Source organism: Pseudopipra pipra, chromosome 2 (genome assembly GCF_036250125.1).
Source record: "Pseudopipra pipra isolate bDixPip1 chromosome 2, bDixPip1.hap1, whole genome shotgun sequence".
NCBI lineage: Eukaryota > Metazoa > Chordata > Aves > Passeriformes > Pipridae > Pseudopipra > Pseudopipra pipra.
In genome coordinates this window covers 37370247-37396536 of record NC_087550.1, presented here as the reverse complement: position 1 = coordinate 37396536, position 26290 = coordinate 37370247, and the positions used below count along the sequence as shown (strand labels likewise).

The following is a 26290-nucleotide window of genomic DNA, read 5'->3' as shown; positions in this document are numbered from 1 at the left end:
AAGTTTATCTTTACCATGATGGTAGAAAGACAGCTGTAGGGAAGATAGTAAAATCTAAAAGAACTTGCAAAAGGAAAGAGTTGTTCCAGTTTTTCCCATGCGGAGAGGCTGCCTGTAAACCAAATAGCTCACAAGTGAAGATGATCCAGGAAAGGGACTGCTTAAGGCTGTAGGTGTCCTGGGAACCATCTCCAGTCAGACTCCATGGACACTGCAACAGCCTGTGATCAAAGAACACGTCTCAAACCAACCCAAAGCCCACTCAAGACAAAGGAATAGAGTATTTAGAGCTGGGATCTCTACAATCCCCTAGTATTGTAGGATACTAGGATTTGGTGTGTATAAATGGTGGTAGAAAGTGAAGTCACTGTGAAAATATCCCCAAATTAAATTTTTTTAGGAATAACAAGTATGAATTTTGAACAGCTGAGTACAGATCACCCTGGGAGAAAGGACAAATGGATGCAAAACTTGTTTAAGGCCATGTTTCTAAATGATGGATTGATTAAAAGGCATTTACTGTACCCAGAAAGAGTTTTAGTACAGATGCAGTGTATTCCTAACTGAAGATGAAGATGCTCCCCTGCCTCAAATGCAGCTCTTAGCTTGGTCTTAGTTGTGAAGGCAGAGAAACAGGATGTCTGCAAAAAGTATGTGTGTTGCATGCATGTGTCTGTGCTCAAACATTACAGACATAAATTAACAGCCTTGCAGCTGATGGGTATTACACATGCCATAAAAAACATGATACAGCACTAAAGCAGACATGCTTCAGGTAACACAAAGGCTTTGCACATCCAAAATAGATTCAAATCATGTGAAAGATTTTCTGCTGCTCCTGCAGAAGATTAAAACATTGGTACATTCATAAAACAAATGTGAAGATTTAGCAAATGCACAATGACTCTTTGTTGCACCAAGCAGTGAGCCTGTCAAAGGAGATACCCTGAAAGGGTATATCCAACCAATTTGGGCCTGGTAGGTGGGCTCCAGCCCATAAAAAAGAGAGCTAAAGATCTTAAGAAACATACAATGAAGAAAAAACCTGTTAGCTCTGAGCTAATCTGTGAGCTAATCCTTCAGTGAGAAAGCAACATTAGACCAAACTTCTAAATCCTGACTGAAAAGAAAAGCTTGATATAGATTAACCACAGAATTTGGCTACACAAGCTTAGCATGAGAAATTATTCATAAAACACGAAGGAAGACCACTAATATATCCCTCTCTGTTTCAACAGCATTTAACACTTGGGTGCAGACCGGATTTTCAAAGCATATTTGGTGTTTTAGTAATACTTTTCCACCCATTTGCATTGATGCAATGCTCTGCCATCTTGTAGTTCTGCAAACAGAACATAAGAAAGAGGTGTTGGGTGTGATTTAAATTGCTTTACTCTCATGCGTTTACTCACCATTTCACCTGGGGAAATGCAGCCATGGGCACCAATAGCTAATTCTCTCATCCTGGGGATTTATCAGTGATAACTTTAAGAAAAACATTGCTACTGAAGTCAGACTAAGCACACTGCTCAGGGTAAGCAAAGGAATTGAACTAGTTCCCAGCATAATACTGTCCCCTCTCCACAGTGACATCACGTCTTAACATAATGCTAGTTAATCACAGGGGAACTTCCTTGCACTTCCTTGCATGATGCTGAGTCCAGTGAGATTTTAATCAGGTCCAGAAGGTCAAGGAAATGCTGATACTTCTCTAGGCTCCCCGGAGATGCCCAGAACTTGCAGGGTGGCAGCCTGCAGGCTGAATTTCCTTCCTGGATTTGATCTTCTCTGTTATGCCTTTAAAAGAGGCGAAAATTGCCTGATAAGACAGCACACAAAGCCTGTACGCTGAGTATCTCCTTCCATGCTTACATGCTATGAGGTGCTTAGAGCCAAGACCTTCTGCTAGAATGCTGTGGGTCCACAAGGAAAATTATAAAAGAGGCATTTGATGCCCGGCATGAAAAAGCTGACAGTGCTGTGCTTTGCGGATATTCATTTCTTCATTCCATGACCCAACAGTTCAGATCAGTGATTCATGAAATCTGTAAAACAAGCTCCATCATCTCTGCAAATGCCAGATATATGCAAATCATTTCTTGACTAAGGCAAATCTCTAAGCAAGCAGAAATGTGATTTTTCTAATGAGACACAACAGCCATGGTAGACACAGTGTGTGAATCTAAGCCCTAGCTCTGGATGACCCTGCTCTTGCCATGCTCTACAAAATATGAACCTGAATTAGTACCTGCAAAATCATCTGTATCTTTATACTGGGCCAACTTCTCATTGAAACAGTTGGTAGGTTTTCTAACCTCGATCATAATATCAATTGTTCCCTGCCCATTTCTAGCAGACTCACTGTCCAGTGAAACATGATTTTGTGAAAAAATATACTTCGGGCAGTATTCCACTGTAGATGGTGAATCTCTCATCATATATATTGATGAACTGGAAAAATCAAATATTTTCCATGAGCTAAGGAGGGAATTAATAATAAATGAGCTGTGCTTTCTTATTTTAATATGCAAATAAATTAACACAAGCTTACAATACATCTAGAAAAGGTCTATAAACTATTCAACTAATTTCTATCATTGTCAAGCATTCATAACAAAACCCCAACATTTTGCATAATGAATTATGAAGATTTTTGATATAGGAAGCTCATTAAAGATAGAAAAGAGGACTGCTTTTCTTCATTACTATTGGCATCCTGAATCAATAAAACGGATTAACCAAAAAAGGTGTGGGATTTTTAATGTTGGACTGAAATCCTGCGAGGTAAGAACTTCCATACAGTATCAGTACTGAATGGCTTAAACACTCTCCAAGAGAGGCCAGAAACAGATACTATGATATAAATGATGCACTGATTGAACTGTCAGTAGTATGTTTGTCCTTGACATCATTCTGGTGTTAGCATGTGCAAAACATTTTTAAGAAAATCAATCTAATCTTGAGAAAGTTAAAAGAATGAGGCCAATATTAGTGAAAAAAATAAAGACTGAAATCAATCATTAGCACGAGTCAAAAAAGCAAACAATGCATCTCAGGGTTGACTTAGCAGTCTACAAATTCTGTGGAAATCATAGACATTCTTTGAACAAGTCTCTCAAGGCTATTGGTGTTTCGTTGAGTAACTAAAATTAGCTGAGGACCACCAGTAGTATTTGATATATATGGACCCATTCTTGCCCCTTTCCTTTGGTATATATATTGTGTCATCAGAGTTATGGGCACATTTCTCAATGGCTATCTGAATGTAATATGGAATACTTAAGACTTTAAACACACAATTCTTTTTTTTCAATCCAAACTTAATTTGCCCCATTATAAATTTATAAAGAGATTTTTTCTTATTTAATATGAAAACAAAATTAAAATTACAGATGCAGATGCAGAGAAGTTATTAAACTCAGTTTTCCCAATGCTTAGGCTTTGTCATTTGTGTTACTTCTCAAGATGCTATCTAAAATAAAGGGATACCTGTGAGCCATTGAAATTTGAAGTAACCAAAGAAAAGAGAATAATCTCTGAAAATGCCATGCCTTAATTATTTTGCATTTTAGAATTTCTGTTCATATCTCTTGCACAGAGACCACTCACTTAACAATCAAAGTAGTAATATTTTCAGTTATGCACTTGATAATTCTTCATCTTACCAGATCACGTTAAGTTAGAGACAACAGTCTAGCTGAGGAGACCACTTATCACTGCAGACAGATGAATCACACCAGGACTTCTCCCATATTTTGCTATGTAAGACTTTCTGCCTGAATACACATGAGAAGCAGTATGCAATGTCATATGCAAATCTGTCCCTGAAAGAGAGTTTTAACCTCCAGTCATCTCCTGCCTTTGGAAAGTTGTTGGCTATTCCTGAAAACAGCAGCTTGATAGAAAAAAAAAGTATCTGGAGGGGAAGGGGAGGTGGAGCAAGTGCAGCCCGTGCATCTCTAGAACAGTGATGCAGAGGAACACAGGGTGCAGGATGGAAATCTCTAGCGTGGAGTGAGTGAGCTCAGTGCGTGCCTTGCAGGCCCAGAACTCGTGTCTCTGCTAGATCCAGTACCACGCTGACCTGTCCAACAGGCAGCTTTCTCCTCTGCTGATAAACCCATGGAGAGCTTGTATGAAATGAACATGTTTTAAATTTTCTTTAGAACTGCTTATTTTCTTCCCTTTTCCCCCTGCCTTTCTCTTCTTTTTCCCTTTCTTTACTTTTTTCCTTTTATTTTTTCCTGTAACTTTGAAGTTGACATTGAAGTTCATCATGTCACCATTTGAAGCAGACATTGATATATCTTTGTCTTTTTAGGAAGTTGCCTCTACATACCAACTGTTCCACTAGATAGATTTCACATGTCTTAGAAATAACTAAAATAATTCTCTTATTTCCAGCCAGCACAGCCAGTAATACTTTTCAAGCTCAAGATAGAAATAAGAGGATATTTACCTATTTTTTAAATTTCCCTTGCATCTTCTGATAGGCTTCAATGTTAAAAAGGGAAAGGCGTGTGTTTTTGGAACCATTTAAACCTCAGACAAAATGTTCAATCAGACACACTGCCTCATTTTTACACCATCACCAGCATGTCACTGAGAAAAAATGCAGCTTTCTCTGCCAAATGTGGGCAATGCTAAAGAACCATGAAACAAATGCTTACACGGATTCGTAATCCAGGATTTAAGCAATCAGTGTTCTGTAGAGCACTATTCAGCTACATAAACCCAGTGAACTTCAACTTTTGTACTTCTCCTGCAAAAATATACATGAGCATATTGCCACACGGCTGCCTACAGTCTTCAGAAAATGTTGCAGTTTCTCACAAAGGACCACAACTTCAGGCATCACCACCAGCAAAGGCTACAGCCTAGCAGAGCAAGCTCAGCAGCAAAACAAAGTTAAATTTGTTAAGCTCTTGTGTGGGAGATGCTGGAGAAAAAGAGGAGGATGGTGGAGAACACAGCGCTGGTCCAAAGCTGAACTACCAGTGTGGTGTTTGTGGGAAGAACTGAGAGGTAGTGCTATTTTTAAATGCCACTTTGTGAGTTTTTAAATTCCTTCTCCCTGCAAACTATGGCCATAAAGTTTCCAGCAGTGACTTCCCCTGTGATATTCCATACCAAATTCCAAGTAAATAAAATTATAATCCTTCTATCAACATTTCCCTCACATTTACCATTTCCCATTAAATGAGTGGAAAATCGCATTCTTTTTAGAAGGCTTCAATTACAGCAGATTATTATGCTTCCCTCTTAATTACTGCATATAAATACATACCATGTAACACAGTTTATTGTACCCTTAGTGTACTTACAGTAAATAGAAACCAATATGCTTCATCCAGCCCATGTATTTTGACACTCACATCACATTTAGCAATTTATCTTCATTACAACCCCTTGCACTGTTACTGACATCCTTCTCAGAGCTGTGCTCAAGTACCACAGCAGAAAGACTGATGAAGCTTGTATATATTGATTTGTGACAAAAGCAGGGCATTTGAGAAGCACTGTTACTATTCTCATAGCACTAAGTTGGCAAAAAAATTAGCTGCATTAAGCCAGCGCTCTGGTCCCACTTCTCATTAATTAGGGTACATGACTTGGACCTTGAAAGGCTAAGGCTGCAGTAACACTATTTTTAAACCTATTGCCTTCAGTTTCTTTGTCACTTCTGAAAAGATTTAAAGTTCTGCCCATGCTTATTACCAACTACTTTTATTCTTTAGAGACACTTTGAATAGACAAGTTTTCCACCAAGACAAATGTTAAAGATAATTTCTGAATGAATCTACAGTGGTAAATTTTAAATATAGTTTGGAGGAACAGAGATATACTACGGACAAAGTTTTCAAAACTGCTTAAATGACCTAGAAGCCTGCACCACATGTGCTCATCAAGGAGAGACTAAATAGCTTCAGCACTTTAAAAGCACCAATTTATTATATACCGCTACCAAAAGGATAGAGAGGTCATGTCTCACTACAGACAATTCATCCCTTCCATCATAAAATTTCAAAGACTGTTGCTAGAATTTCACACCAGCCTGTAACTCTTTTGGCTAGGTCTTTTGCTAAACGCAGGTCTTGCCCCAGTAATTTCCAGCAAGCTGAACTCCTCAGCGGTGGGTGTGTTTTGCAGAGGCTTTCTGTGTTGAAGTATAAAGCAACAAAACATCTGCTACAGCGTATTCAAAAACTGCTCAGGGTGAGAAAGCATGTGCTCAGATCCACTTTCCAGGCTGAATGCACAAGTCAATGAAGTGTAGCCTGGAGTCAACAATCCTCTCCCGTGAAGCTGTCATGTACACTGGAAAGCAGACCAGGGCCTATTCATATTCTGGACATCTCGAAATCAACTGACACCACACAAGGGTGCAGATCCTGCCTGAAATGGTTTAATTTTTTCTGCTTATTATCAGACCTCCATCTCTCCAGCAGCTGTTTCCATAAAATCACGTAGCAAAATAACTAGAGTTTGTAAAGCTGTCAGACCAGGATTAGGAGGCAGTTACAAAAAATGTAGGTAGAAAAAACCAGCCAGACTATTTTTTGTGCTTTTTTCCATAGCTCAAACTCCACTCATTTTCTCCACTTCTAGCTTCCTCTTTTTAGTAAATCAGTATAATACAACAGCAGAAAGAGTGAAGTGTTAACAGAGAAATTATAGAAGACAACACATATCCAGAAGAAGGAAGAAGAAAAAGAAGGAAAGAAGAGAATGATACGTTCAATTATTGAAGGAGAATAAAGAAAAGCACCTGAAAGTTGCACCTCACTTGGAAATACATTGCTCTTTTCATTTACTTGTGAAGCATGCAGGTAACTCTCAAGATTATTTTTCTTCTTTCAGATGGATATTTAAACACTTCATCCCAACTACAGAATCTTTGAGAAAGTCTGTGAAATAGAACAAATGCTTCTGGCTTGCTTCATGTGAGAAAGTAATGCAATCAAGTGGTCATTTTCCTCCCATTTCAGGCAGAAGCATTCCATTAATAAGAATCCACTACAGAAAGAGACCATCCTGTATAAAATCCAGTGACACCCAATTTAAAACTAAGAAGAAAAATTCTACCTGATAGCAAGGACTAAATAGAACCTGAAGCTTTGCAGGACATTACGAATTTGTCAAAAAAATTAAGCCCTCAACTTGAGAACTTAAAAAAAAAAAGCGCTTACAATGCTACGATCAGTGCAAAATCTGAGAGAAGAAATACTATTTGTTCTTCTCCTCCCAAAATGCCAAAGCAAAAAAAAAAAAAACAAAACAAAAACCCCCCAAACAATATCACCAAAACAAACAGAAAATCTCAATTATTATAAAGGGGACTCAATTTCTGACTTCCTCATTCATCTTTTGGTTCAAGGTCTCACATATTTCTGTCCTCAATTCGGGACATACTCTTTGGTAAGTTGAAGGCCTGTGACAGCAGCCTTAGGTACATTAAAAAATCCATGGGGACACAGGTCCATACATCCAAAGAAGATAACTAAAGGAGGAAGGAAGAAGAGATGCACATGTGACCTGAGCCTCAGTACTTAGTTTGCAACAGAATTCTTGTGCACTTGCAAGGGAAGTCACTTAGATTCTCCTTTCCTAAGCATGTCAGCCTTAAAAATACACATACAGTCCTTTCCGGTAATTCATGTTTCCTCTGGTATGGACAGGGATAGCTAACTCCAGAAGAGCAGCTCTAAGCTATCATGGGCAGCGATCTGGAGACAGCACTGGCACCTAACATAACTACGACTAACATCTGCCATCTTATTTCACTTAATTTGCCTAAACACTCTGAAAGAGGTGGAAATACTGTTAATAATGTCATTTGATAAGTAAGTACTGGCTGGTATCTACAGGGTACAGTGTCTCCGTCAAATTCAGGTAGGGAAGAGACAACTTTATTTAAAATAATTAAAAAGCTGTATCTAGGAAAAGCCAGTCAGTGCCTCACACACACACACACTCTGGGCAAAGGGGAGCAAGGGTTGCTAGATCAAGTACTAATCAGAGCTTTTCAAAGGGAGCCAAGTTTGCTCTCTTTTACATCAGACAAACTCCTGGAAGAAGGGTATGAAATGAAGCTGGAAGGGAAACATTGTACTACTGGGAGACCACGGTTGTCTGGGCAATTAAGGCCTCCCCAGGGGGTTAATTACACAGAGACAGACAGGCATTTCAGAAAACGTTTCTCAGTTTGCCATGAGAACGAGCACAGCTTGACCAGCCTGGCTCTGGACCCCAGCTCATGTGCCTATGTGCAGCAGGAACTGCTCCCCCCAGGAAGCAGTGAAGGTCAGTGTTTCATCAGAAACTCAATTGATCAAAGGGTCAATTTGGCCACTGGGGCTGTGTCTCTACCAGAGTCTGTTTCCCCTTCCTGAACACTGTTCCAAGGTGGGGTTTACAATGTGTTTTCCCCACTTCTGCAGGACACTCCGCTCAGGTGTTTCTCTTCTACATAGCCTGCCCTCCACTTCACTCTCCATTCACAAGCCTCAGAGCAGCCTACGAGACACAAATTTCCCTTTATGACATCTTCAGTCCTCAAAATTTTGCAGATGGTTATTTTTGCAAAGGAGAGAAAATTCAGGGGAAGGAATACATTAACTCATATTAATGACTAAAGCCAAATTCCAGAGAGAGATGCCACAACCCCTCTGGGCAGCCTGTTCTAATGCTCTGTCGCTCTCACAGAAAAGAAGGTTTTCCTTGTATTCAAATGAACTTCCCGTGTTTGTGCATGTCGACCCTGGTCCTGTCACTGGGCACCACTGAAGAGTCTGGTCACATCCTTTTGACACCATCCCTTAAGATATTTATAACCATTGATAAGATTCTCTCTCAGTTTTCTCTTCTTGAGGCTAAACAGGCCCAGATCCCTCAGGCTTTCCAGATGCAGCCTCAGCAGGGCAGAGTAGAGGGGAAGGATCACCTCCTGTGCCATGCTGACCACACACTTTCTTAAGGTGTCTCAGGACACCACTGGCCTTCTTGGCAACACTGGCACACTGCTGGCTCATGGCTAACTTGTCATCCACTAGGATGCTCTGCTGAGCAAAAGAGACTTCCAGACCTAAGATTCTCATCAATAGATATATTTCAAAATCAATGCCCCTTTCATTCCATTTGTGATCTATTCTGACAGTATAAACTGGAAGATATTGGAACACATGATTACTAACTTTCCAACTTAATTAATCCTAAAAAGGGAAAAATCCTTTTATTTCCCTCCATTTATTTATGGCATGGAAGTGTAAGAATCTACAGTGAATTATCAAGAAAAAAAACCACAACCCAAACTTGTACACTAATAATTAATCCTTCTCTCCCGTGTTCTGCACTAACCAAAACAATTTGGTATTTCTAGCAAACAAAAATAAATATGGAATATGCAAATGTACATTTTTCTACATTTTGTTGCCAGATAATGATTCCACTGGGAACTATTTTGTCCAGATGTTTTTTAGCTTATAGGTATTTGAAGAGAATTTTCTAAAATCATCCTAGGGATGATTGATTATGTGGGACAACATGGCTTTTTTTACTTGCACCGAGAGGAATCAAGAATTCCTCATTTCACAAATAGACAAGAGGATAGAGTCAAGGATCTTTTACCCAAAGGAAAAAAACACAGCGTGGTGTACAGCAATGTGAAAGAAAACACATGTGGCAAAACCAGTAGTTTACAAGTATATCACTCCATATCCAGCATTTGTGAGCTACTTATAAAGAGAAACATTCATCACAAGGGCCAAGAGAATGGCTGACAATCCTTTTAGAAGGCAATTTTTAATTTGAAAATTGTTGTTCACAGTCCGAACTCATGAAAGCTAAAAAAATTCACTGATTCTGATGATGCAGTGAATGTGAGGAAGGTCAAATTTTGCTTTCATCCAAATGATTAGTTTGATATGTTAGATTCAAGATGCAAAACTTTAAGCATGTTTACTTGAGACACTAAAAGTCCTGACAGGGTTGGAGTCATTCAACCTATTTTTTTAAAACAATATTTTGCTCTGGACATTCTATACAAAACAAAATTTAAGGGCTACAATAAAAGACTTAACTGAAGTAGATTACAGGTGAAAAACAAGTGTGCATATTCATTTTTTTTTCCTGTGCTTGTGAATTGCAAAATCTTCTATTTCTTCTGTATAATCAGGTGATTCTCAGCTTTATGTGAGTCTATTATAAATGAAGAGAAAAGAGAATACCACTCTCCTGGAACAGGAAGAAGTGATTTTAAACTACAGAAATCAGTTAAGTATTTAGCATATATTTTCCACTTAAACTTACCTCCAAAAAATGTTCTGCTTGCTGTTCCCGGTCCAATTTTCTTGATGTTGTTGTAATCAGACCTGTGAAAAAAGGATGATATTTGATTGTCAATACCCACTGAAAAATATTTATCTCTACCAACCCGAAGACAAATTTATTTTTAAAACACTCGAAGGACAAAGAGTATTTGAACCTATATCAGACACAGATTTCCTGACATCTTTCAAGCATTTGATTCTCAGTCCAACCAGTATGTCTAACAATGACTTTTAACGAAAAACACTGTGAGAAAAGTTACTGAAAAACAGTTAACTGTGTATCTATGGTTAACATGCTACGTTTATTACAGTGAATAAAAAAATTTACTAAAGAATAACTGTTTGTCTTATGATTAAGGGTTTTAATGAATCATTTGCATTTGACTGAAATCTTTCTGTAAAAAAACCTCATTAAAGATTTCAGAGTTCTCAAACAATTAGGATGATAGGATGCTGATTACTTCCATGACAAGAATACTTGACAAAGAAGGTTATTTCTGTAATAACTACTTGTATACATAATGATTTCCAAATGTAATCATTATAATGCATTAAAGGTTTTGTATTACAATTTCATCAATTTGTTTCATGCCCAAATTGAGTCTTTAAAATAAAGTACCCTTTTACATGAGGATGATCAAGATATCTTTTTTTAAGCAATGTACTTTCACAAATGATTAAACTCTTGTGAGATTTCTACCAAGAAAAGAAACTGAAACACTTCCAAAGTTCCCTCAAGAAAAAATGACACATATCTCCTATGAACATAACTTAGTTTTTTATTTTGTTCTTACTAGAGATTTAAAGGGCAAATTTGAGTTTTCCCTCATACATTTCTTTGGATAGGAAAATGCATCATGTGCTTGTTTTGTGATAGATTCCAACAAACAAAGGGATCAACTTTTCCTAGAGACAAAGCTGATTTTAGAGACAATGCCAGTGGACCAAGTTGTTCTCCAGAATTCGTCTCTAAGATTATCAAGGAAAACAAGAAAATAAATTCTCCCTGGATTACCTATTCTATTTATTTATTTAATCAGACTAGCCAAGCATCTAAACACAAATCCACGATGACCTTGAATTCTTAAAAAACCCATCAGCAGCATCTTACATCTACATAACACTTCTAGTCCCAGAAGGCTTCTACAGCTGCAACTGCTCATACACTATCAGCTTCTCCCTGGAGGAATCACTTTACCTATTTTGGTGAGAAGGGGAGAAATATTACTTGAAGTAATGGGATGATATGAACACAGGAAAGTGCACTCTGCTGCCAATATTTTAGACTTGTTACAAGACTTATTAGACCACAGAAGTGACACCCAACAGCAATCAGAGTGCATCACTAAAATTACATGGAAGAACCCAGTGCTGGCAAAAAGGTGAAAAACCAAAACAACTGGTATTGCCTGCATCAAGCAATTGGAGGTATTCAAAACAGTTACACCATATGGGAGACATCTACTCACTGCAGGAGTTTAAACAGACATGACAGCACGGATGATAAATCTGTGTCATTCACACAAGATTCCCCCACGTCTAGAAAGAAAGCAAAGATGCAGGCAAGAAAATCCTAATTATGAAGGAAGTTCAGCCCCAACAAATTGATAAAGTAAAATTTCATATTTGAAATATCCCTATTCATCACATGCACAGGCACTATGGATATTTATCAAGCACAGCCTAATCACAGTTAGGAATATTGTAATTTTCATATAATGTTCTACTTCCTTTCTAATGTGTCACTGTGAACTCTAACTACTTTCTTCTTAAACAAGAAATGTCTAGCTGTAAATTATAGAAGGTCTCTGTCCTCATCATCTTCATCAGTCAGATGAATTCCTGTTCCTTTTGAAGAGCAAGAGCTAACATCTGAAACTGAATATGAAAACTGTCAAAATAAATAGTACTTGTCTTTCATTGGTAAAACTAAAACTGTTACTAGTACATCTACCTCCTTTCAAAACTACTGTTATTACTAAGGGATTTTGTTTTCCTTTTTTCAATGTAGAGTCTTTTTGACTGCAATAATGGTCAGAGTGCCTTCATACCTGAATTTCCTTCTAAAAGAAGTGTATAACAAATCTCCACGACAGAATTGCCTACATTTTAAATGTAGCAGATCTTAGAAGATTTAGCAGTCGGACTTAATAGCTGATCCTAAAGGGCAGGTAGCAAGCCATCACCATCAGTTCTGATTGTGAAGTTTGGGGATCATGAACCAGCACAACTGATTGTTTTTGCCTTAAAGACAGCTCTACATAAAAGTGCCCATTCTGGGCAGTTTCATTAGGATGTTAAAAAAATATACAGAAATAATTGCTCATCTGTATATTCCTGTTCTCTGAGGACCTGTCCCATCCAACACTCATGATGGCCTCATTGCAGTATCCTGGCTGCTCCCTTTCACATACATTCCTGAAGTCATGGATAGATCATGCTGTACAATGCTACTGTTTAAAATATCACACAAAATCAGGTGTCAGTTACTTGATATTAATATTTATTTAGTTATGGTCATGTATTGGTATGGATATGAATCTGGTCCTTTCAGATTACAAAACTGTATTTCAAGAAATTCTGAAAAGCAATCATCAAAACTAAAAAAACCAATACACCAGTTATGTCTAAGACTACCCACAGCTTTACCAGTCCAATCTCAAAGAAATTAATTTCCTGGGTTTTATGAAAACCTTGCTGTGTACCTCCCTTCTGTATTCAGTACTCCATGCCATAGATACATAATAATAGCAATATTTAGCAGGATATAGAACTTTATTTTCAAGATACTGGGGCAACTGAGAGAAACTTGACTTTGCACAAGAGACCATATCTCAGTTTTAGTTCTTATCTAGCTGCATTAAATTGTCATACTCTGTTATGGTGTAAAGGCATTATCTAAAGAAAAAAACTCACAGAGAAAAATTAACCCACGGAAATTATGTTAGGCTGTACTCCTGGTTATGACAGAAAATCACAAAGGGACAGTGATAAAAAAATGACCCTTCCTTTTTTTCCTATCTTCAATATGTGCCGTAGCCCTTATAGACACAGCCTTCTGGACAACTTCCCAAAGCCAGCTGGGAAATGTAGCATGCATTTATCAAAAAATAGTCAAAAACTCTAACAAGCTTCAAAAGTTGCACACCTATCAAATGGTTTCTCTCAAATTTCCAGTGAAATATCATGGTCCATCATGGAGACATTTGTAACTGTTATCTTTAAGAACATCCATAAAAGTGAAGAGGAAAACTGTATTCGATAGAAAAGTTATTTACACTGAAACCATTAGCTCACAAGCAATGTTATATCATTCCGGTCACAGAATTTCATACTTTTCTTTGACTTTCTGAGTTAAAACATCTCTCTCTGCATTCTGGCACATCTGTTCTTCAGACTATATAAATGAAATGTTTTGTGAAACTTCAAAACATTGCTTGACCCAATATTTCAGCTTGCAGGTAACTATATATTCTTATAAATCTTGCTTTTCTATGATACCTGCCACTTTTGCTGTTGGAATATTTTCCCCATCTTAATAAATGAATAATTATTGTTCCCCTTCTGTTACAGAGTTCTTAAATGCTGGAAGGTGAACAATCTCACTCCTCACAACCTGTCCCATTATACTGCAGGACATGGTGACAAGTCCCAGCTGACACCAACAGTGGAACATCCTACCTCCATCCTTCCTCACTGTACACTGCATAAATAAGATCATCATTGTCTCCCGCATTATTCCCCTGTAAAAGGAAATTCAGCATGTAGATGGAGAAGAAATGGCAATGTTCTTCATCCCATCACTTTATAATCTAGGTGGGAGAACCAGAGATGTAGGGTGGGCAAAAAGGCAGACCTGCCTTAGTGCTTAGTTGTAGCCATAGTGACACAAAAGAAAGAACAGGATCAACATAAAGAAATCCTGACAATTTAGCCAATACATCGGCCTATACAATCTTCAGCCAATGCATCATCTTGGAAACAAACGACCAGTCATCAGGGCTCAGATGTGTGATCAAGACATTTGAGCAACACTTACCACTGATGCTAGGGATAATGGTTTTAGCACTTTGAGATGTGCTAAAGAAGGGAAAAGTTCAGTGAAAGGATCAAAACCCACCTGAGTTACTCTGCATTTGCAATTAGTAAAGCATGCAGTTACTGAAGTGCAAAAGAAGAAATGTAACTTACTAGCAAGCAGTAACTTGGTGATAGATCTGATGTCTTAGAAGTAATGCCAGGTATGTGTGTGGATGAATGCACATGTATGTCTGTATACATCATTGATAATGACATAAAATCAGCAATAGTTACGAATTTAACAGTATGAGTAATGCTTTATATTTTTTATTTTTTTTTTTTTTTAGAATTTGATGATGATCAAAGTGAAGGTGACAGCCAGAGATAGAGGAGATAGCACCAAAACTATGATAGCCCAAATTGTCATCTGAGGATCACATATTTATTGGACAACACTGTTTAAAAAATTTCATAAAATATCAACTAGTCATTCAGAGTAGATTATGAACATAAATCTTAATTTATATGCTGGAAAAATAAAGCGTTTCTTTGTTTTCTCAATGTTTTCTGATTTGGAAAACTCAAGGCATTCACTACCTCTGTTCTTGCAGTCAGAAAGGGGGGTGGCAAATGCAAACCTGCCAACTAACTCTGCCTTAAATGCTTGAATTAGAGTAGTCAACTGACAATTAGGATTTTCCAACTGAATAATCCATGCTCTGCCTTCAGTTAGCTCTCTTGTTTCACAGAAGGGTGCTCACAGAAATAAAACCTCTGTGTGCTGAAGTAGATAGACCATGCTATACAAATACATACTTATATACTGCATATACAGATATTTGACAATGTATATTTACGTCTGTGACGTTTTATGTCTACCCAGTAAGTTGAATATTAAAAATTATCTTAAAATGCACAGATTTACAGAGGTATATTTAGTTCTATTATTTACTGATATTCATTCTTTCAATATATATGCACTATTGGAAGAATTTTTGTTGGAAACAAATTAATTCATGGACTTAGCCACAGAAGAAAAATTCATCAAGGGCTGTTAAATGCAAAGCCTATGGCAGAGGAAATCTTGAAGCACTGGATAGCTTCAACAGTAGTACACAGAGGGAAACACTGCTGTGGGTTTGCTTATTCTGATGCTTATTCTCTACACATCCAGAATAGCTTACAGCTGTAGGTGTGATAGTAACTAAACTGACCCTTGACTTAGAAGAAATTCACATATTTTTCAATACTATGGCACTTAGGGACCACAAATTAGTTTGCCACAGGCTATTTTCTAACACAGATTGAATTTCCCTAATATGGCTGTGAAGCCAAGGAGAGTTCAATAGCCTTCTCCTTATGAAATTAAATTATTTTCATTCAACCTGTGGATGGATAACCTTACCTGAGCTGTTTCCTGAAGTACTGCTTAAAAGATAACAGAATCTGGTATGGAGACACAGCATATTTTACTGCTATCTCTGGAAGTGTTGCAAATTTTATAGTATAAAGAATAATTTAAAAAAAATTCTGAAGAACTCTTTTAGTTGATTTCTTATTCCTAAACTTTGCTTAAGTGAAATATGAAAAGAGTATAAGACAGGTAACAAACAGGCTAAAGTAAAAGAAGCCAAATAAATTTCTCTATTTTAAGCTGAAAGCTGAATGTCTTCATAGAGATAGGAATGTGAGAAAGAAAGAAACGTCTTCCCCTTCCCCAACAAAAGATTAACAGGAATACAATTTACTGCATGTTTTACTGTCCATTATATTTTTTAATTGCTCTGCATATTCATAAAAAACATTTCATTAAGAAAGTACCAGAGTGGGATGGGTTGGAAGTATGACTAGGGACGTCAGGTTATTATGCAGGGTTTAAACATAACCTCAGAACATACTGCCTGGCTCCAAATCATAGCAGTAAATGCTTTACACCCTTTCCACTCACAGTGAATTTAGGGTTTTTGCCCAGGACTGCCAGGCAGCATGAGGCCATATATGCCCTGTAACACCCACACAGAAGTAGCCCGGATGGATTAGCCAAAGTCTCGTCTTAAAGCTTTCTAGTCCCTAGGTGCTGAGAGAGACTTTGTCCTTATTAAAATATTGATCCTTACCTTCAAAGAGAACAATTTTGAAATGGAAACAAGAATATAAAATTAGAGACCTTTCTCTGCAGAGTTCTTGTGCCCTGAGAGGCTCTGAGCATCCTGCAACACTGAGGCTACAGTCACAGCTCAGAGCAGATGCACTTCCCAATCTGCCTTTCTCAAATACTGTAAGGAACAAGGATACAGAAAGAAAACCACAAGAAGATATCAAAGGAAACATTCTGTAGAGTTACCCTTGAAAGCTCTGCATGGGAAAAAAATGCCTTGGGATCGTTTGCTGAAAATACAGGCCTTTTAACCCAATCGGTTAAGCAGAAAAAAGGAATAAGTAAAACGAACGTGGTTTTTACAAAAATGTTCCATGAATTCACTGACTAGATATACACACTACTCGTTCACCAGAGCCCCAAGGCCGAATTAGCAGAAATTCATATGGGAGTTTATGGTTTTACTGATGAGTTTATCGGAAATGTCAAATATTTATTAACTGTACACACACAGGTATCAACACAGCCCCTCCACGCATATACTGAACACAGAAGAGAGTACGCAGCTGCTGAGAAATATAGCCATCAGCTGTCAACTGTCCCACTACTCTTTGAAAGTAAATTTAAGAGTTCAGATGGATAAAAACAAAAGTGCAGCCACAATAAATAGCATTAGGATTTCACCGTATATTCAGGAACGTAAAACTATCGCGTATTCCTAACCATAGAAATGTCAAAATGAATAGCAATAACCAGGGTAATTCTATTACCCACAGGCAGTGAGAGGCATTGTAAACACTCTAACAGCACATTTATCTCCTGCAATAAATTAGGGATCGACAAAGCAAAATTGAATTTCAAAGATAAATGATAGAAAACGATGTACATTTTACTTGGAGATGTAAACAAACATATCATTTTATATAATTACACATGTAAACCTCTAATTTAGAAAGACTGTATTCTGATCTAAATGAATGATACTTCATTGAGCAAGAAAGAGAACCCACCAGGCGAGCCTGTGCAATTATGTGGAGGACTGCTGCTTTATTGTTTTTCCTGAGGTGACAATGAGAGTGAAACGACCTCTTTGAAGCAAGCTAGATATAAAAAATGATTGCTTTTAAAAAACAGTTACGTTTTCTACTGCATGGTTATGTCTGAAAAAAAATAAAGGAGAAGCTGAAGCAAAACCTTTTTGTTCCTCTCTGGTTGTCCCTTCTGTCTCTCTTTAAGAGTTCCATCAGCTTATTGCTGAAAATATCAAAACTCTGAACAAAATGCACAGCAAACATTCACTTCAATGAAGATTTTTGGATTATGCTTTCCTTTAAAGGCAGATTCTGGCTTTTTTTGTTCCTAGAATATGTTTAAAGTGACAATATGGTGTGCCAGTCTGTTCAGCCTGTAGAACAGGGGACTCAGAGGGACTCCCTTTCATTCTTCAAAACTTATCCAGTGCAGTCCTCAGGAACTGCAGGAAAAGCCACTGCTCTTCTAAATATTCTTCTTCATTTGTGGAGTGGACAGGTTTTCTGTGACGCATACTCCTCCTGGAAGCTTGTTTGAGAACATGAATGTTGAATGCCCCAGTTTCCAGACAGACTGCATTTATGAAAAATTTGCACCTTCATTTTGGTCAACTAAACAAGCCACACTCTATTCGCTTCCTCTCACCTAATGTATTTGCCATTACCCTTCTTGCACTGCAGTTCCAACCCTCATCCCTCCTAAGCCTGATGGATGAAGAACACTGTGCTCCAATAACATCTACATAGCCCCGCTAAAGCAGCCTAACTACTGATTCCTGTGGATGCACCTGGCAGGGAGCAGAGATCGTGTATTAGTCCTCAAATACACCGTTTTGTTTACTTGATTAATTAATTTCTACTCTTCAAACTCTCAGAGATCCTTTCTTCCCCCCCACCCCTACCCCTTTCCCTAAACTCTCCAGTTTGGACGATGCCTGCTAACTCTGGATGAGAGCAAACTCCCTCTTTTGAAGCATAATTGAAGAAACCACCGAACAAATCATTTGCCTAGCCAATACTTGAGATAATTTGTTAATGTATGCCCTTCAGCATGCAAATTCCTTATTCAAGGCTCATAATTTTTATTTCCTCTTTAGCCAGACCCATACTCACATATCAATTTGACTATTAATCTCCGTGTCCTCGTACCTCATAAATTCTGCAGTGCAACCGTATCAAATGCATTACTGAAGTCCACGTAGATGACACACAGAGTATTTCTTGGAACATCATTTATCTTATTAGTGACATCAAGACAGGCTGATAAGATTTACTTCTGGTAAACCCATGAGCACTTTTATCTGGTTTTCTACTTATTTTCATGTTTTAATTATATTGTCCTTCAAAATATGTTTGAAAGCCTTGCAGTTGACAGAGGTCAGACAAATAGTTCTGTGACTAAAAGGCTTATTTTTTTACCCTGTCTTCCTGCTCTTTACTGCTGACATTTTATTTGTTATCTCCCAAATGCATGGCTCAAATCTCTGATTTGATAATAACCCTCAATAGTTACTTGTGTCAGGAGTTGTATTTAAGGTGCCAGTTCTTTCACATTTCTGGAAGGGAAACTATCATAGTTATTCTTACTTGATAAAGGAGTGATGGCAGTGAGCTGGGTTTGGTCAGGAAGAAGCCTGTTTCTGTATCAAACCACAGCCTGCCACTTGACTGTGGTCACTTTGGACCTCAAATACCTTCAGGCATCTCAGTGAAGTGCCTGAACTCAAGTGGGATGAAACTCAAACTGCAACCCCAGAAAGCCTTACTCTAAAATGATCATTTTATGACCCTGAGGGATCCCTCATGATCTGCCCTTATGATTGCAGATCAGTGTTATTTAAATTAACACTGCTGCATTATTTAAGTGAAAGGACGGATAATATTCAACATGCCCAAGATGCACTGGCTCCTATGAGCAATTTCTCCACATTGTCATTGTCCCCTGAGTCATCTCTTAGGGTTGTGATGCTCTGGAACAACTGAGCAAATGCCCTTGAGGGACTGTCACACAGGGGCTTAGCTCTTCTAAAACACTTCACACAGGAGTTCACGGTTTGTAGGGTAAGAACGTTTTCAAGTCCAAATCCTTTATTTAGGCTCAAACAAACACAAAAGAAGTAGCATTCATATCTTCTTTCGTTTTCTTCCCTTAAGAAGAACGCTGTTGCCTAAAAACCCAATTGCTAATACGATGCCTCAGCACAGATTTTAACATCCCCCTCCATGGCTTTCATTTTCAGGGAGAAATTACAGAATTCTATTTGGGTTATAATTAGCATATCATTATTACTGGCAGGAATAGCTATAAATACATCTAACTGGTGGCTAGCTTAATAACTAGCACACATAATCATTATACAATTTTCTTTAATTTTTTTGTGCACAAAGGCCTCATAATTCTGCAAAAGTGACGACAGAGCCTAACTAGACTCTAGTTATAACTTATGCTAATTAATGTCACTGTTTGCAGAAATGAAGACTTACATAATATCCACGGCAGGGGTAGGTGGTGCCACTTCCAGAGGAAAGAGGCTATGCAAATATTCTGCACCTTGGGCCTGGATACATCATGAATTATTATTCGCTTTTTTCTCTAGCATATTATGACAAAGGAAGGAAAAAAGAATAATAAAAAAATCTCCAATGTAAGCTTTTGTATAACATATGTATAGGTCACAGAACGATGAAGTCCTGGTATTTTCTTTTCTCAATGGTGGAGGAGGTGCAGAGGATGTGCAGGGCGCAGCTGTCAGTTTTCCCCTCTAATCTAGACACCCTCATTACCTTTTAAAGAGAAGTGATTTTGCATTTTTCCCTCAACCAAGCACAGCTCTTGGCAACAGAAAAACAACACCAGCTTTTCTCCCAAATGCGTTAAAAAAAAAAGGTGCTGATCCCTCATGACCAGCAATTGTCTTCAGCTCAGTAAAGCCACAGTGATGGGAGAGCAGTGTCTTGTGCTACCTGCAGATCAAGTCAATCTCATCTTCATCTCTAATAAAAAAATAATTCATTGACGAGGTGACCTTCCTGATCTGGAGGCAGAACACAGAGCTGTGGAAAGAAGCCTCATAGAAAAGATATATGGCCCTGTTTCATGATATGCAACTCACAGCACTGTCAAGATCCGCTGCCCTTCTGAAGGTGCTCTCCTGCCTAAGAAACACCTCTGTTTGGTTTCCAGCTCACCCTCTGTCTTGGTCTGTAACCTCACATGGGACATTTTATGTCTCTGTGCTTCAGTTTCCCTTCCCATAAAACTGGGATAATGGGTATCATCCTTTGTAAAGTGCCTTGTGATCTATAAAGGAAAAAATGACTTCTGTTAAGAGTAAGATGTTATTAACTAACAATATCATAAAGCTCAACTATAACAGCACAAAGCATATTCTAAAATCTGCCTCTTTTTTGTTTCTTTGTGTAGGGATTTATAAACTTTTATCAGTGGGTAAAATACTGTATTAGCTGTGAGCCTCACTTCAGTGGCTTAGCACATAAAAAATAGCAAAAATACACAGCAAAACTAGAACAGGAACAGCAGCTGCTTTTCTCTGCGAAGCTAGTGCAGTGCCCCAGCATTGTCAAACAGCTGTCAGTGGGTCCTGGGTACCAGTGAATCTTTGGCTGAGGAAGAGAAGTGGAATTAGTTATTTGCAAAGAGCTCTCTCTTGCTTTGAAACAAAGGGAGAGGTGGGATCCTTTCCACATGTGCAGACACATGGAGCGCAGGAAGGGCAAGCAAACCCCATGTTCAGTTGTTCAGTCAAGGGTCTCAGCAGCACCCCATGTACCATTTCTCCTGGCTGCTGTTAAACCACAACACTGATCTATTTATAACTCTGACTGAAAAGAATGAGACTGGAATGAGAGTATAGAGGGGACAGAGGAATAAGGAGATGTGCACTGGGGGAGGATGTGAATGGGCATCAATCCCAGCAGAGAAGAGGAGATTGAAAGCAGGGATGCTAAGCGAGCCTTTGCTACCAGTGGGGCTGATGACAGAGAAGCCATCACTAAATGAATGGAGTGGTGCTACTGCAAGGACTACTTTTGGAACAGAACACGCATCCAGAGGCAGTGACAAGCAGCTGATGGAAGTACTGCAGCTGTAGGGATAACCGCAATTTGATTTTTACTTTCTCCTGCCTGAAGCTCAGCACTGTTGTTTTGCTCCAATACTACTCACACACTTCTTTGCTATTATACTTTCTAAATTCTCATTGACAGTTGGTTAGTGCACAAGTCCTCATATTCCACTTCCTCACCCTCTGAAGGGCCCAGATAACAATGCTGAACTACCTGAAAGGAGCATGTGTGTGACTTGATCCAGGTCTCACCTGTGCTTCTCCCCTGGTCACATAAATGGGTCTCTCAGGTCCTCTCACACCTGCATGGTAGAATTGTGTACCCAAGGAGCAATCAAAGCTATTCCTCTATTCCTTCCCTGGTTTTCCCAACTGAGTAAATCAAGTCTCCTTAGCTACCTCCCTTTTGTCCAGGTCCCTATCAGAAATATTAGGATGCATATGGATGAAACAGGAATGGAAATGTATATGTGTGAAAGCATCAAAAGAAACAACAGTCAGGTTTGCAAGAAGGATCTGTAGTGCTAAACCGAGGAGAAGACTGAGGAACATGCTGTTTACATCTGAGCACAGGGCTCTGATAAGGTCTCAGCATTGATCTGTCAGCAGAAGACCTGTGGTTTGGTAACAGGAGGAGGGCAACAAGGTTCCAGTACGTCACCTATGTCATGCTAAGAGAAAGACAGGTGATGGCCTTACAGATATCCAAGATGAGATAAAGGAAATCAGCAATGAGTTACAGAAGCCAAAGTAAGCAAAATTGAGATGTAAAGGTAACTGTTAATTCCTAAATGTTTTAAAAGACCTGTTCAAAACTCAGATCCTTGTCAGTCAAGAAGAACCCAAGAGACACAGTGAGGTCTTCAGTTTCCCACAAGAGTCATCTTGGCCACAGCACCTGAATACACATGCCTTGGTGTGCAGAGGATGTAAGAAAAACGTACTTGTGGATCAAGTTAAATAACATAAAATGCCCTTCTGCCTTCACAAGGTCCCACACTGAGTTTTGTTACACTTAATTGTGACACTCTTATTTCAGCTAGTTTTAATCTAGGCAACTTCTCACTAAAATGGATGCCATGTTTAACTATCCTGCTGACCACAAGCTGAGGAGAACCATGAGGATAATAAACATGCCCATTGTGAAACCTATTCTGTGGTAACCTATCATGACTCAAAAGCTGGTTGTTATTGCGCTACTGGATACAAAGGCTCTAAGGCAGAGTAGGATGCTTGGTGTGCTCATTTGCATCTCATTACCCAGCATGCTCTTCCTCCTCAGAGCTATTTTCATAGTGGCATTGTTGTCCGAGCCCTGGGAACAAGTGAAAAGATCTGGTGACTTTAGATGCATGCAGTTCTTTTCTACTTGGTTTGCTCCCCTTTTATAATGAAAGGCTTTGCAAAGTGGTGAAAATGAATCGATTTTCCATTTTTAAGGCTGTATGAGTGTGGTGGGTTTTTTTATTTTTGGTTTTTGTTTTTTTTGTTTTTCCCCTCCCCCCAGTAGTTTAAGCTATCAGGAGCAAATCTTGAATAACGAATAAGATTACAGAAAAGTGAGCCTAATGTTCCTCTCTACGAGGTGCTGAAGCATGAAGGTTTTGATAGAAGAGTAAAAAATGAGATTTAACTTCCTTCTGATTTAAGTTTCGTTTGTACAAAGAACTTGTTTCAGCAAAATGTGATTGCAAGCTCATTATTCAGTGAAGGGCAAATATCTTCTATCACAATCCAGTAAGATCAGCAGCTTTTTTTGTGTTACAAGCCTCAATGAAGAGAACTGAACATACTGGCTTCTGTCATTGTCTACATCTAAGACTGTGATGATTTCACCCTGTCCAATTCATTTCAAAAGCTGTAGCTTCCAATTAAATGTATAAGTTGTCAGCCAGAATAAGTGTCTATCATTTGAGCCAGATCAGTTTTGGTTTCTGGCAGTTTTACTCCATCAAAGGGTTGATTTACAGATCAGTTACTTTTTTTTTTATTCAGTTCTGAAAGGAATAAAACTGCCTCAAACATGGGACTCAAAACAACACTAACTTACCTAAGTTTTCCATTGTTTCCAATATGTTTTATCAAGTTAGAAATAAAACTTCATTCCTCAGTGACTTTATAGTTTCCAACATACACTTAAAAATAATTAAAAAAAAATAAACTCCAGGAAAATCTAAGAACCTCAACATCATGTTCTTTAACAACATCTAGCACACAAAGATTACATTGTACCCTATAAATGTCAATGAATTCAGCACCAAAAGCCTGTGTGAGGTATGAAGTTAACTCCTCCTTGGGTTAAACAGATTTCTCCCATTTTACAGATAGGGAATCTTAGCTATTAATGTAAAACTACGTGTTGAAGACTGGTGCTGTGCACTGAGAAGCACATTTAAAACTCTTCAGTCCCTCAGGTTTGTGTTTTAAGAATGTGAACAATATTGAGAGTTCTTCTTGAGATAAAAAATGGGTAAATGTAGGCAAAAATAATGTACACATATTTGACACAGAGTCTCTACGCAAGGAAAAACAATGAGGTTTTGGGTTTTTAAGGCTAAGACTCAGTACTTCCTTAAAACATGCAGAGCATTTTCTCCTTGGGCTTCTTGTGGCTGGAGGCTGAGTGGCATTTCACAGCAGGATCCTGTGAGGATGCTTTGAAGTGTTCGTGCTGTATAACCCTTGATGAATCAATTAGGCCTCCTCATTTACCCAAATTATTCTTTCTATTTGCAGTATTGATTTAGAGCAATAGCAGAGCTCCTAAGTCTAGAAACTGGTCAGGTTGTATCTGCTGTAGGTAATGCTTGGTGAAATTGAAACAACTCAGAGATAAAACACAAATGGATTAGGTTTTTAAAACATTTTAAGATGGAGGAAATCACTATCACATAGCTTCTTAACAGCCCATTATCTACCAAAGCACATTGTACTGAGCTAAGAGCCACTGCGTGGGTCACAGAGACATGCAGGACCTGGGAGCAGAGACCGGAGACTGCTTGGCAGCTGGGATGGGGCTCCATCAGAGTCAGGATAGGCACAGATCTAATCCCATGAACAACAAAACACCATTTTCAAAAGGGCCATGATATCTGGTAACAGCAACAGACAGAGCTGAGTGCACTGTCAGAGGACCTGGGCAATCCCGGTGGCTGCTCCAAAGAGCAGTGATGGCGGTCCAAAACCATGGGGATTGCACAGAGAGCTACAGCGCCTTTTCTCTCCCAAAAGCAATGCCTGTATGAACTGCAGAAATGAATTGAGGTAGCAACAGTGCAAAGTAACAAAATAATCAACAACAGTTCATTAAAAGTGAAATGAGCAACAGTTCATTAGAAATTCACTAAGACCCCCTATCCAAAAATAATTTTGCTTTGTCAGTTAAAGGAAGGAAGACGAAGTGAGATTACATATATGGATTAAGACATGGATTTTTCCAAGAGTCAGTAATATTTCCCTAGCCACACCACCAAAACCTGTGTCAAAGCCAAGGGCTAGCACAGGTGCCACGGACCATGATAAGACCCTGGCTAACTAGGACAGGAAAGACTCACTGTGCTCACCTGGATCCTACCTGACTGACAAACATCCTTGTCAAAGGAGAGAAACAGGCACCTCTGAAGCATGATTTATATGTGGGTTTTTAGCTATCCAAGCTAAGAGGAGACAAAATGCAGTTTAGAGGTGTCTATCTCTTTCCAGTCACTACAAAAGGAAGTTTACAAAACCAGCTCAGGTGCAGATGCCTATAGTTTGATAAGGGGAGTCCCACCCTCTGTGTCCATCAGGCAGATGAGGGAGGCAAAATGGCATTGTCTCTTACCCCTGCAGATCCTCCTATATTTCAGGCTGTCAGTGTGGCCTCATGGCATAAATTAGAGCAGCTTCAGAAAGCTGTGAAGCAGCTCTATACCTCTTATTTTAGGCTACATCACTCTGTTTCCCATCACTGATATTTCTCTGGGATGGTCTGCTGGCTGGCCCCTTTCCCTATCTCTGTATGGGAAGGGACCCTCCTGTCCCGTGGCTCAGATGGTTCCTTCATCCTCCAGCTACTGGAGTGCAAGGAGGGAGATAGCACCTGTGACCCCTATTTCTGCTGCTGCCATAAATTCAACTTTCCATTAAATTTTTATTTCTAGGTCAAGACAAGAATGATAGATTAAAACCAAAAATAGCTGAGCATTCAGTATGGAAGCTGCTGCAGCACAACACTTTCAGCCTGCCAGACCCCAGACAGCCTCCAACTATGCCAGTTATTGATTTTTCATACCAAAACATTTACACTGGCACAACCCCCAGTGAGTGCAATTATATGGGTATAAAGGTGCTTTATACTAACACAGATTATGAGATAAACAAGCTCATTTATACCGCTGTAACTGCATTCACTTCAGGGTATTTGTACCGCTTTAATGACACCAGTGTAGTTAAAGCAATACAACTTGTGTCTACAGACAAGACCTCAGCCTGATAATAATTAACACAGGCATTTCCAGCCACTCTGAGCAGCTGAGGTTTGTGTTAGAAATAGCAACTGACCCATAACAATTTGCAACAGCATCAGAAACCTCTATAAAACAGCTCCACCTTCAATTGCTTTTTCACATTTGCAGGAAGGATGTTTATTGTGCCCCTTTTAGCAGGCGGCCCCAAGAGCTAAAAGTTGCTTGTGGCCACTTTCCTCTTACGTCTGGACAGCAAACCAAAAAAAAAAATCAATTCACC

General features: G+C 38.8%; 1 protein-coding gene across 13 annotated transcripts in view; it reads right to left on the bottom strand.

Moving 5' to 3' along the window:
- FAT3 (FAT atypical cadherin 3) overlaps window positions 1-26290 on the bottom strand; it is a 413377-nt gene that overhangs the window by 128962 nt on the left and 258125 nt on the right. For all 13 annotated transcript variants that reach the window (XR_010428221.1, XM_064645041.1, XM_064645040.1 and 10 more), the window contains one exon: window positions 10309-10370. Coding sequence is in view for 12 of the 13 variants with exons in the window: in XM_064645041.1 (XP_064501111.1) it covers window positions 10309-10370 (62 nt within the window). In the remaining variant the exon portion in view is untranslated. The remainder of the gene's footprint in view (window positions 1-10308; window positions 10371-26290) is intronic.